This window comes from Protomyctophum bolini (assembly GCF_963924005.1).
Source record: "Protomyctophum bolini genome assembly, chromosome: 10".
NCBI classification, from domain to species: domain Eukaryota; kingdom Metazoa; phylum Chordata; class Actinopteri; order Myctophiformes; family Myctophidae; genus Protomyctophum; species Protomyctophum bolini.
Window position 1 is genome coordinate 33873116 of NC_137871.1, and position 12487 is coordinate 33885602.

The window sequence follows — 12487 nt, forward strand, 5'->3', positions numbered from 1 at the left end:
AACATTGACATAGACAACGCAAAGAAAAACACAAAAAAACGTGCGCGGCGGTGTACTGAACACACGCCTTCATTCACCGGGCGCACAAACGCAGAAAGTGTCATTCTTGATTGTGTTACTTACACCCCCGCAAATCACATGCATTTGGGGGCGGCGGTGGCTCAGGGTTAGAGTGGCCGGATGGTAACCACAAGGTTGCCAGTTCGAACCCAGGCTCCCCCACAGTTATAGTGTCGAAGTGTCCTTGAGCAAGATACTGAACCCCTAATTGTTCCTGATGTGCTGGTTGGTGCCTTGCATGGTTTCCGCCGCCATTGGTGTATGAATGTGTGGGTGAATGGGTGAAGGTACCTTGGATAAAGGCGCTATATAAATGCACCATTGACCATTTAGGCATGTGTTTCGCGGCTTCTTCCAATATATATTCTTCTAATATATTCTGCCTTCTTCCAATATTATATGGTCAGCTAAAAATCTTTTAAAAATAGCAAAAGAACATCTAACTTCAACTGTTCTTGACATTAATTTCATATATATGGAGCATACACCCTGAAGACAGTATCTCCCAGCTTAGAATTGGTTTTAGGCACCTTCAGCATAAACTCCTCCTGGAAAGATAGCAAGCTGAAATAGAAGCCATTGTTCTTGCATTAATCGCATATTTGAAAAGTTTTAAATCTTGTCTGAAATGGCCAAACTTGCCTATCGATGATGTCACTGGTAGGCTGGCAGGTTTCTGAACTGTTCACAGCCCTTCTCTGAAAAACGGAAGTGAGTAGACAGGTTTCTGAACTGTCCACAACCCTCCTCTGAGACACAGAGTGAGTAGACAGGTTTCTGAACTGTCCACAACCCTCCTCTGAGACACAGAGTGAGTAGACAGAAATTGTACCATATTATAATATAATGAGCATTAGGGAGGACCAATTTATTAATTTATATTAATTTGTTTCGTTGCTTCGGTAAGTAAAGGCATCAACTTAAATGTTCAAGCTTTGCATATTGGTGTCGTTTATTCGCCACACACTGTGTGAAAGCCTCGAGAGCCGTTCAACAGGTTCTCTGAATAGCACTTCTACTGTGATTATCCCTCGTTTAAGGTCACAATTGCCATTTCTCACTTTGTCAAGTAGCCTATAGTGTCATTGGGAGGAAATGAAAGGCGAGCACCCCTGCAAATTGTTCCAATTTTCCAGGGTGACATTTGTACACTGTTGAGATGCAAATTGATAAATGTCAATGCTATAAATGGTACAAATAGTACATTTGTAACGTTGTAACTTACAGTGTAACAAATGTATGAGGACGACCTATAGAAAGTTAAATTGTTGCTGTCGGTTTAGATGATGTCCAAATCCGTTTCTTTTCAGGTAAAGGAAAACCAGAACCTTTGTTCCAATGGATCCAATGTAGTTATTATTTAGTCACAAGCTAATTAATGCTTTTTATTGGTTCAATATTTATAACGGACAAACTTAACAACTTTCAATAAAAAAATATTATCAAAAATATCGTTTCTATAGTATTGAAAACAGGGCTACATAAAGAGGAAATGAGAAAGTAAATAATTTAGTTCCATAGGTAATGTAACGTCGGTGTCTTGTGTAGGTATCACATGACATAACTGTAACGTTTGACGTTTGAAATCAAAATATGATCTCTGGCCATTTGCAGCAGTGCCATGGGGAGAGTTTTTGTGTGCTATTGTAGCACACAAAATAATTCCCATGTCGAGGATCCTCAAATTGATTGCATTTGGCCGCGGACCACCATTTTGTGCCAGGCACCTCCATTTAAGAAGCTTTGTCAACATGTTTTGAAATGATCGGATTTGCAGTCGATGGCGACACGTTAAGCTTATTGATCTCCTGTTTTTCTTTTAATATAAAACTAAGAAATATAAAATAGGGAGAACCGTGTTCAAACTGTTTCCACAGGGACCCCCTGCCTCGAACCTCCTCAAAGACTCCTTTGTGAACCAGTATATTACTGTAGCAGCTCTTAGAAACCTTTTTACCGCTGCTGTATGTCGTGTGGAAACCGTTACTTTTTTATAAACATTTAAGAATAGAAAATATCCGATCTACAAGCTATAGCTCACGACGCGTCACTTTGCTAAGCGTTGTGAGCTTGTAGAATGGATATTTTCGCTACTCTAGTGTGCCACTGTAGCATGACAAAGTAGGGTATTTTTTTATTCTGGAATTAAATGCAATGGTACAAAGTAAGGGTTCATGTGTACATTTTAAAAGAGCCAGCACTCTTTATTGCATTTATTGCATTGTGCAGCACAGACAGACAGACAAAACACGGACGCGTTTCGGTGTCATGCCTTCATCAGGAATGATTCCTGATGAAGACCCGGAGGGGTCGAAGTGTTGATTCCTGATTTCCTAAATAAATATAAAATGCACACTACCAGTCGAAAAGTTAATGTTAAAACCAATTAATTTAAGTACATCCCTTTTGGCTAAAAGCCATAAGCAGGAATGAAGTAACAAATTCATCACAAAATAAATGCATATTATTACACGACAGGGACAGCAGGGACCTCTCTGAATACACAATCCTTAAGACACATCCCAAACCAAACTTTGTCTATAATTAATTGTGTTTCTTATTGTCTTTGTTCTGTCTGTAGGGTTTGTATCCACCTGGCTTCTCTTCGTAATTTGCATTGTTGACCTATTTCAAAAATATTAGTGCAACTTTCGTTCACACAGAACTATGTTTTTTGTGTCCATATCACTCCCAAAAAAATGTTCCATGTGATGGAGGGGTCAAAGTTGAAAGAAAGTCGAGCTAATATTTTAGAAATAGGTCAACAATACAAATTACGTTCGTTTTGTGGATTCATTTACTTTTACTGCGTGGCCCCAGTTTGATTATTATTACAAAACATATACATTGATTAACCACTTTTTACATTTCGGCTATTTTCAAAAGATTTGTACATACATTTGAAAACTTGTGAAATGGGACATTCTGCCTAATGAGCACTTTCTACTTTTGGTACTTTAAGTGTATTTAGATACCAATACTTTTCTACTTTTTCCTCAAGTACATTTTTAACTCCGGACTTTTACTTGCAGCATTGATACGTTTTCCACCACTGATATATAATGTTTTTTCTTCTTTATTTTCAGGTGGAGTGGCAGCGGAACGAGGACGTGATTGACCCGGTGAGCGACCCCAATTTCTTCGTCACCGACGACCATAATCTGATCATCAAACAGGCCCGCCTGGCTGACACGGGCAACTACACCTGCGTGGCCAAGAATATAGTGGCCCGCCGCAAGAGCAGCTCCGCCACAGTGCTGGTGTACGGTAAGGGCAGAGCCGCTTTATCATCTCTCTCCATCTATCCCTCATTCATTGTTCATCATGTGGGCGCAGTCGCACCCGCCTGGCGCCCGGCCGGCCAGCACTCTGCCCAGGCAGGGTCCCCAACAGATAAGACCTCACATAACAGTGCTTGACTGTGGTGTGTTCACATGAAATTGCCTCAAGTCCAGGTTATTTATTTTCATTGTATCTCTTTTTTCCCCTCTTTTTTTTTTACCCCCTTTTTTCCCATTGCGTGGTCTCTCTGCAAGGTCTCTGTCTCTCTGTCTCTCTCTCTCTCTCTCGACTGGTGGTGGAAGAAGTCGTCCAATTTAGTTTTTTACTTGAAGTAGCACTTCACCCATTTCCAACCGTATCTTCATATAATTGGTCCTCCTCGCTCAATATTCAAGATTGCTTTATTTTCTATTTTATTTTCCCTTCCCAGCGTTAGAGGAAAAAAAAAACAGAAATTGTGTTTCTCCTAAAAGACAGCGAATATCCATGAATGAATAAATAGAATTGTGCAGAAAGAATTATACGTGTCAATATAAATAAATAAATCCCGAAATGAAATGACACCTACCAGGCGGTGACATCATCGATGAGGGATTAGAAGCTAATGGAAACCACAAATGGAGGACCAATTATATTGAGATGGGTTGAAAATGGTTCTCCTTTTAATTCTTTCTCTGCCGCCAGCTGTTAACATAAATTAAGTTAGCCTATGCCACCATCTGCGTTCACTTTAAGAGAAGGAGTTTTCCCACCCCCCCGCCAAATACACACACTTTAGTATTATTAGCACAAGCACACACTGTTTACCTCTCACCAGAAACGCTTGCATGTCGGGAGAGCAGTACAAAGTCACAAATTACATCGGAACTTTGTATGGCTGAAGATCCACCATGGACAGCTCTGCTGGATTCCGACTTATGGAGGTTTGAAAATCCTGCTTGTAACCGAGTTAAACAGAGATTTAACGTCCCATAGCTGGCGTTGCATAGCAACCGGATCAATGTTAAAAGCTGCCGTGCGTCTCAACCATTATCTACTTGGAGTATACAGTACGTTGGGGTCCGTATACATACGGAGCTAGCAAATAACGTCTCCTAGCGGTGGGGTACGTAACCTATACGGACATGACAGAAAAATAATTAAGTAAAAGTAGCAATACCACAATACAGACCCACAAACACTCGCCGCGAAGGATCCAAACCCCTAATCTATCGTGGTGGCTAGAGGACACTTTACCCGAGCGCCACCCGAGCGCCTACGAGTCCTGCTATGCTTTCTGTTCTATTGGGATCGGCATTGTACTGTCAATGGTTCGTAAGCAAGGGTCATCATCGCCATGCTGGCTTGTGTTCGACATTTTTGTAAAACATATTCTTTTCCCACAGACATACAAAATGAGCGGACAATAATATTAGCAGTAACACAAAGAGCTAGCCCTGTTCTTGGTTCCATTTGTACACTCTCAGAGTTAAGGGCGTCCTTACGGTCTGTAACTCTGAGAGTGTTCTTGGTTCCATTTGTACACTCTCAGAGTTAAGGGCGTCCTTACGGTCTGTAACTCTGAGAGTGTTCTTGGTTCCATTTGTACACTCTCAGAGTTAAGGGCGTCCTTGCAAATAAAACCCTTGAGAACCACGTGCACTGCATGTGTAGACTCCTAATGTTCCATAGTGTCATAAATATTCTCAAGAAAACCTGGATACTTGACATGCACTAATTGGGTCTGAGGATCAAAGTAAGAAAATTATAACGGTGTGTAAAAACAAAAGTCATTGCCATGGACACATGTGACCCCTGTTCGTAGGATGCTGCTAATAATGATGTACAATTGGAATGCACGTGATCAAAACGTGCCGATGCTTCCCCACGTTACTGATCCCACTAGTGCCAGCATGTAGCGTGATAACATCTCCTGCATTATGAATAACCGCATAAATTAAAGAGAAGAGGATATGCATTTTGCACAATCATTAGCACAATTTAAAATGTTGCCAGCATCCATTCCACCGAAGCAGACGGATGCTTCAATCTCAGCGGCTGCCATAGATAGCCATGTCGGCCCCCCGTGGTAAATACAAAATGCGAAAGCGGAAATTGAATTAACAACGTACGGAAAAGTATTACTTGTTCTTGATAATCAGACTGACCTTTATTAAAATGCAATGGAACAGCACATTTTCTAGCTCAGAGCGCTCCCTGGGCACCAACACTACTACACTTTGCATACTGCTCAACTTAATTCCCCACTACATGCAAACAGGCAGTGGTGGAGAATAACTTATGCATATTCAAGTACTTCACGTTATGTACTTGAGTATATTACGTTTATTGTCTCCACCAGGCCAAAATCATGGGGGGGGGGGGGGGGGGATGTGTGTGTGTGTGTGTGTGTGTGTGTGTGTGTGTGTGTGTGCAACTAATCTCCGGTGTACACACACTCCCTAGATGTGTACACACACTCCCTAGATGCCAACGACAACCTCTGCACCAATTCTTCCAAACGGCCTGTTATACTTTCCTACTAGGCTGAGGAATAAATCCATCCCTTTTCACATTGGCCTGTTATAGCGCCACCAACAGGTGGATTTTTTCAAAACACATTTTTGAACTAAATGTCTCAAATCATCCAATTGTCATCAAAGGCGTAAGAAGAAATGGCACCCTTTTCACATTGGCCTATTAGAGCGCCACCAGGAGGCCACAATAACCTCACCTGACCTGGTGGAGACCTCTGCCCCGAGGGGCACTTTTTCTAGTTGGGCTTTGAGGTTCAGCGCGGCTACTACCACTGTGTGGTCCATAATGCAGCCACAGACGGACCTACACATACTGTACATGGAATATGTCACAGTAAATCAGTTCTAATGGAATACATTAATTCAGGCCTCATGGAGAGGGAGCGTGTGCGTGCGTAAGCGCTAATGTGTGAATGCACATGCCTCCAGCACATAAATAAATTTAAATTAGACCAGTGGAGAACAAAATTCTTCACCGTTAACAATCAATTGTTTTTTTTTGTTATTGCACAGTTGAATGAATGGCCTGCTCTTTGAATTCCCACATGTGGAATTGTCAAGTGAAGAATCTATCACGTCGGGGCCATTAGCACCCTGCTTCTTTTACCGTCTTATTATTGTCAATCAAAATGTTCCCACTGTTCGACCCACACGTATTTTTTTTGAACAAATTGCAGGGGTGCTGGCGCTGCCCGCATTTCATTTCCTCCCCAATCACGCTGTACTTGACAAGGTGACAAATGACCATTCTGACATTAAATGGGGGGGGCGGAGGGGGGGGGGGGGATCACAGTCGAACAGGAACACTGTTATTACACTTCAATTGCATGACTGTCAGCTAGTGGTGTAAAAGTACAGTAACTAAGTACATTTACTTGAGTGCTGTTACTTTTGTTTTTAGTTTTTTGCAAGCTGATGACTTTGACTCCATTATATCCGTTATATCCGTTATATAATATATATATATATATATATATATATATATATATATATATATATATATATATATAATGAATTAACCACTTGGTGAAACTAGCTGATCTACAAGCTCTGCTATTTTCACTATTCTTTTGAAATTTTGAATTTGCTTCTGGAAAATGTCACATAATTTGTACTTTAGAATACTATTTCTACTATTCTACTATTATTATTTTACTTGCTTGTACACTTTGTCCACCAGTGTCCAGTGTCAGTGTCCAAGAACAATGTAGTTACTTAAAAGCGGGTTTCCTTGCTCTGGACTCTTAGGTTTGCCTGTAAGTCATAATAAGTAGTGAGGGGTTCAGGAGCAGGGCAGAGATGCATTCTAACGAGGCTGCTGTGAAGGAGGTAATCAGGCCCTGAGCTGCCTGGCAATTTGCTTGGCTGTGGTGGGTAATCAATCGCACAGCGAGAGAGGGAGAGGGAGAGGAAATGATTCAGCCACGACCAGCATTGCGGGGCGGGGGCGTTAGGGGAGGTGAAGGGGGTATTACCAAGATAGCGTAACGTAAAGCGTAGCATAGAGTGACTGGACAGGACCCACATTCAGTTCAACAAACACTTGCTGTCGGGCAGATTTTCTTTCTTTTTTACTTAATGCCGTACTTGTACAAGCATGCATGTTGTGCAAATTTGAAAGAAAGTTTGAAATATTTGAAATATATAGATATTACTGTACATGTACTGTATGCAGCCTCTTCAGCACCATGGACAGTGAATGAAGGACCGAGGGCTCTATTTGTGTCCACACTAAAGCCCTTAACTACTTTGCCTTTTTTACTTTTGAAAAACATTTTTGAATAGTTTAAATAGCCAATCTACATCGACACGTTGTGAGCTTGTAGATTGGCTATTTGAACTATTCAAAAAATATTTTCAATATAGTAAAAAAAAAAAAAAAGGCAAAGTAGTTTAGGGATAATAGCAGGGGGCGGTCTTGTAAGAAATCACCAAGATTTTAAAATGTAAATTTAATTGGTATAAGGTTTTCAAAAAGCTGTGCAAATGTGTTGGGTACACCCCCTAGTGGTATGTTTGCACAGACTCAAATATACATATAGGTATGGCTGACAACCCAAATAATTGATCAAATATATTTTGCAATGATTCTGTTACTATTGGGTGTGCTAAATATGGTGTCCACGGTGGCTAAAATGACTTAAAATGCCTATAAACTGGGATTTAATATGTAAAAAATCATAACAATTCTACACTTACTTACACATATAATTATACTTTTTGGATTTTAGCCTGGTGTTGGGTATGGGCATAAGCTTTTCAAAAACCATCGCAAACTAAAAGGCATCGTTTTCAAGATGGAGCTTAAAATGCCTATGGTTTCACTGCAAACCAACCATTTTGTGAGCCAAATTAGTTTGCGTAGGTTTTAAAAACCTTATTCCCATACCTAACACCATGCCAAAATTAAAAAAGCAGTTACCAAGTGCATCATTGTTATGAATTTTTACATATTAAATCCCAGGTTAACATTTTAGCTCTGCACTTGGTAACTGCTTTTTTAATTTTGGCATGGTGTGCAAACAGACCACTAGGGGGTGTACCCAACACGTTTGCACCTTAGAGTATATATGAATAGAGATGGCATCCGAGTTCTCCTTCCATCCACTTGCATTAAGTTGCTCAAAAGCGCATGAGGCGATTTCACTCCTCCTTCCGTGTAGGAACAGAGTGCATTCTGGGATGGATTTTCCCCAAACACATGAACGCGCTGCCGTTGAACGTGCACGAATGCGCACAAACGTGCTGCCGTCGTGAACGTGCACAATGATAGTCGACGGACCAGCGCGTTCATGTTTGGGTCCACACTGCAATACCAAATTCAGCAACTATATGTCCATTTCGCCTCAGGGTTTCCTCTGGGTGCCGTCTCTATTCATGTATACTCTAAGGTTTGCACAGCTTTTTGAAAACCTTATACCCATACCTAACACCATACCTACAAGTCCGCCCCCTGCTATAGGGGGTTTAGCATGGATGAAAATAGATCCCTGAGTCTCTCTCTCTCTCTCTCTCTGTGTGTGTCCTCTCTTTCTCTCACCCTTTCATGCGTTGTGAGCTTGAAGATTGGCTATGTGCGCTACCATTGAAAAAGTGTGTCCGTCAGTTGAGCCTTAGCATCTATATTGGACTACGTTGGTTCCATTTGGAACACATTCAATTTGCTGAAACGTAACGGTTTTTGGACATAAAAAGGTAAATTTTTGCCCGACAGCGACGACAAAATCCGGAATCTCTGTATAGCCTGAAAGGCTGGTGGCTAAACACTGCGAATGCAGAAATCTAATACAGTCGTTGATTATAAACCAAACCACCTTGATTTGATGTAATCACCTGCCATGATCCAATTTATGCAGCACCAATTATATGCCCATAGCCAGGTTGAGACTGAGCACGGGGTGCAATGCAGTGTGCCAAATGATTGCAGCTGCAATAACAGGGATTCAGAGTGAATACCCCAACGTTTACTCTCTCTACAGTATGAAATGAGAATCATGTATTACCTCTAACTCATTCCCTGCATGCGAGGGTCATCTTTCACCTCTTTTTTATGGTTTGCCCAGACGGCCAGAGCGTCTTTCACAGATGTTTTGCTTCACAGATGTCCAGCTTTGAGTGTTTGATTAAACACAAACATTGAAAACGAAGGTGAGGACGTATGATAGATGTGTGATGATAAGAGCGCCCCTCACTTCACATGGGTGAAGTTTTTTATTGATTCAGAATGTTCTTGCTAATATCTAACAGAGTAGTAGGTTCCCCCTTGCTAGGCAACGCATGGCTCGGCATTGTATTTTCCTGTAGCAAGATGGCCGCTGCATAGACTGCTGTAATCTCCGCCATCTTTAGCAGCGTTTTTCTAGGAATTGAGGCTCAGATTGAGGTGATTGAACAGAACGTTGATGTTAGGAGCTCGTAAAAAAATGTGTGGTTACAAGATTAACGCTTCTGATGAAGGTGAAAGTATCGACTGGTAGTAATGGCCTTTACTTCCGGTTCATTGGGGTGAATTTTAGGCGTTTTCAAAATAAAATATGAACAAACAGTAGAGCATTTTCATCTGCAATAATGGAAGAGTAAGTAGTAAGTACAGATAGTAATAGTGCAAGTGTAATACTAGGGCCTAGTATAGTTTCCTGGGAGACTCTAGTCAATGAAGTGTAGGGTTTATGCGGTTTTAACATGAGCCCACTTGGATTTGCATAATCAAATTGTATGACATAGACAGTGGTTTTTGCAAGGAAACACAACACAGAAAAGAGCATAGTTTCTGAGTTGTCTGAAGTCATTTGAAGCGAAGGGGAGTCACTAATGAATATGATGCAGTTCGTTCTACTGCCAATAACCACTCATTTCTTAGGATAACTTAAACAGCTACATTTGTAACAAATGTAAATATTGAAAAACAATAGTCACAGTCACACTAAATGTTTAGTCACACTAAACAGCTAAACTAAACTGGATTAAATTTGCGGCGTGCATTGCTCACAATAGTTTTGGCATCTCCCAGCATCAGTGGTACTGTAGGTCATGTTGTTTTGAATTCATTCATATTGCATATTGCATAATGCCATTTCTTTGCTTTGTTCAGTCAGTTATTCTGTTATACTCCCAACATAAGGTCAAAGATGGCCGTCGTGTCTCTCTTTCCTAATTGGTAGTTTGCACTATTAGTCTGAATCAGAATCACCTTTATTTATTGTAAGGTGAAAAGAAGTGGGTGAAATTATTATATTTTTTATTACATTTTTTCGTGTGCGTTCCGTCATTTGATATAGATGGAGGAAGAGCAAGGAGAAGAACACATACTGTAGGCTGCATAAATACATTATAAAAAAAGTTTTACAACTTTTATACGCACTCCTTCAATTATTTGATCAATCGAAGAAGCACGAGTAGCTAGAATAATAATCAGAAAATACTGGCCCAGTCACAGCCTTTACTACACAACACACGTCTTTCTTTCCTTGGTGCATGTCGGGTAATCCTGGCTGCTCTGTCCCTTCCCTCCCTCCATCCATGGTCCTCCCCACCCTCTCCATCCCCCCCACCGTGGCGGGCGGTCTGGTCCGGCGGACGGACGGACAGTCAACGGCGGCTGGTCCACGTGGACCACCTGGTCGGCGTGCAGCGCCGTGTGTGGGCGTGGCTGGCAGAAGAGGAGTCGCAGCTGCACCAACCCCACTCCGCTGAACGGAGGCACGTCGTGCGAGGGCCAGAGTGTCCAGAAAAGCGCCTGCGTGGCCACCTGTCCAGGTAACCCCCAGACAGGCCGCTTGCTGTGCTGTACTCTGTGGCGCTTCTTGGCTTCTTATCACGTGGCTTCTCCTTTTTTGGGGGCTTTTTGTTTTCTTTTTGCATCCAGAGGTCTTGTGTTCATCTTTTTTCTTTTTCTTTTTTTGCCGTTCGATTTTGCACCGCAACAGCGTTTTGCTTGCGATCAGAGCTCTTGCGTATATTGGGCCGTTCCATGAGTGTGCTGTTTGCCTGCATTCAGCTGGGTGTTGACACATTGTCAGGCACACACAAGCTACAAACTGTTTTGTAGTGCTTTATCAATGTTTTTTCAGGCTGAGAGAGAGATGAAGCAGGGACTCCCCACTCCATACTGTATGAAACTGTGTTCTTTGTCTGTTTACACATGATCTGTTGAATTCATATTTGTTAATGTGACATTTGGCTCTGTACGGCTCTGTACTTGGTCTGCTCCATTTTCTCTCTACACCAAATTTCTTCTTCACATCTGCATGCTCACAGCGCATCGCACAGCGATGTGTGAAGCTTTGGAAGTAGCTATGTAGTAACTCTGAGGACCACATTATAGGCTACTTATAGTAGAGTATTTTTGTATTGTGATATTGCTAGTTTAAAAAAAAGAAAGTCTGAGATCTTCTTCCACCGCTGGCTTTAAAGGGGCATGAAACTAATAGGCTGATTTTGTAGTTTGTTTTCCACTTCAGGTTGAAAACTACAGCAGGGTAAAACATGGCAGGCTGCCATTATACTGACGTTATAGTACGCCGCAATGTAAGCAACACAGCTGCAGCTAATCAAATGAATAATGACTGTGTCTGTCGTGCTTGCACATTGGCATGCCCCTTGGCCCTGGACATACCTATGAAGATATAACACTCATTATTCATTTGTTTGGTGCAGCCGTGTGTTGCTTAGTTTACTAGTCAGACTCAGCCATGTTTGTTTTATCGGCTGTAGATTATTTTTAACCAGAACTGGAACTACCAAATCAACCTGGGGTTTCATCCTGCCCCTTTACAGGCTCTACCAGGGCACTGTGTCAAACCGGCCGGTGTATCTGTTATTGTTCGGCTCTCAAACCATGTAGTAAATACAGGGCAGTAAAAGGTTGAATTATTGTGGCCTGTGCGGCGTGTTTACACGTGAAGAGTTGCAGGATGCTTGCTGCTTCGCCTGCCCACTCCACTCCCCTGTGAGGAGGAGGGCACAGAGCATCCTCCCTCCCCCATCCCCCATCCCCCCCACCCCAATGCTGAACAGCACATATCGATCCCTGGCAGCCTGAGATGGAGGTTCAGGCCGCTTCATTTACAGACCTACATTACCCCTGTGACGGAGAGGGAGAGAGAGGGAGGGAGAGAGGGAGAGAGGGA

At 42.0% G+C, this 12487-nt stretch overlaps 1 protein-coding gene across 1 annotated transcript in view; it reads left to right on the top strand.

Annotated features, from left to right (window-relative positions):
* The window catches only part of unc5a (unc-5 netrin receptor A), a 254892-nt gene that overhangs the window by 152551 nt on the left and 89854 nt on the right, over positions 1–12487 (top strand). Inside the window, 2 exon segments of the mRNA XM_080774795.1 lie at positions 3147–3327; positions 10947–11114. Coding sequence (XP_080630921.1) covers positions 3147–3327; positions 10947–11114 — 349 coding nt within the window.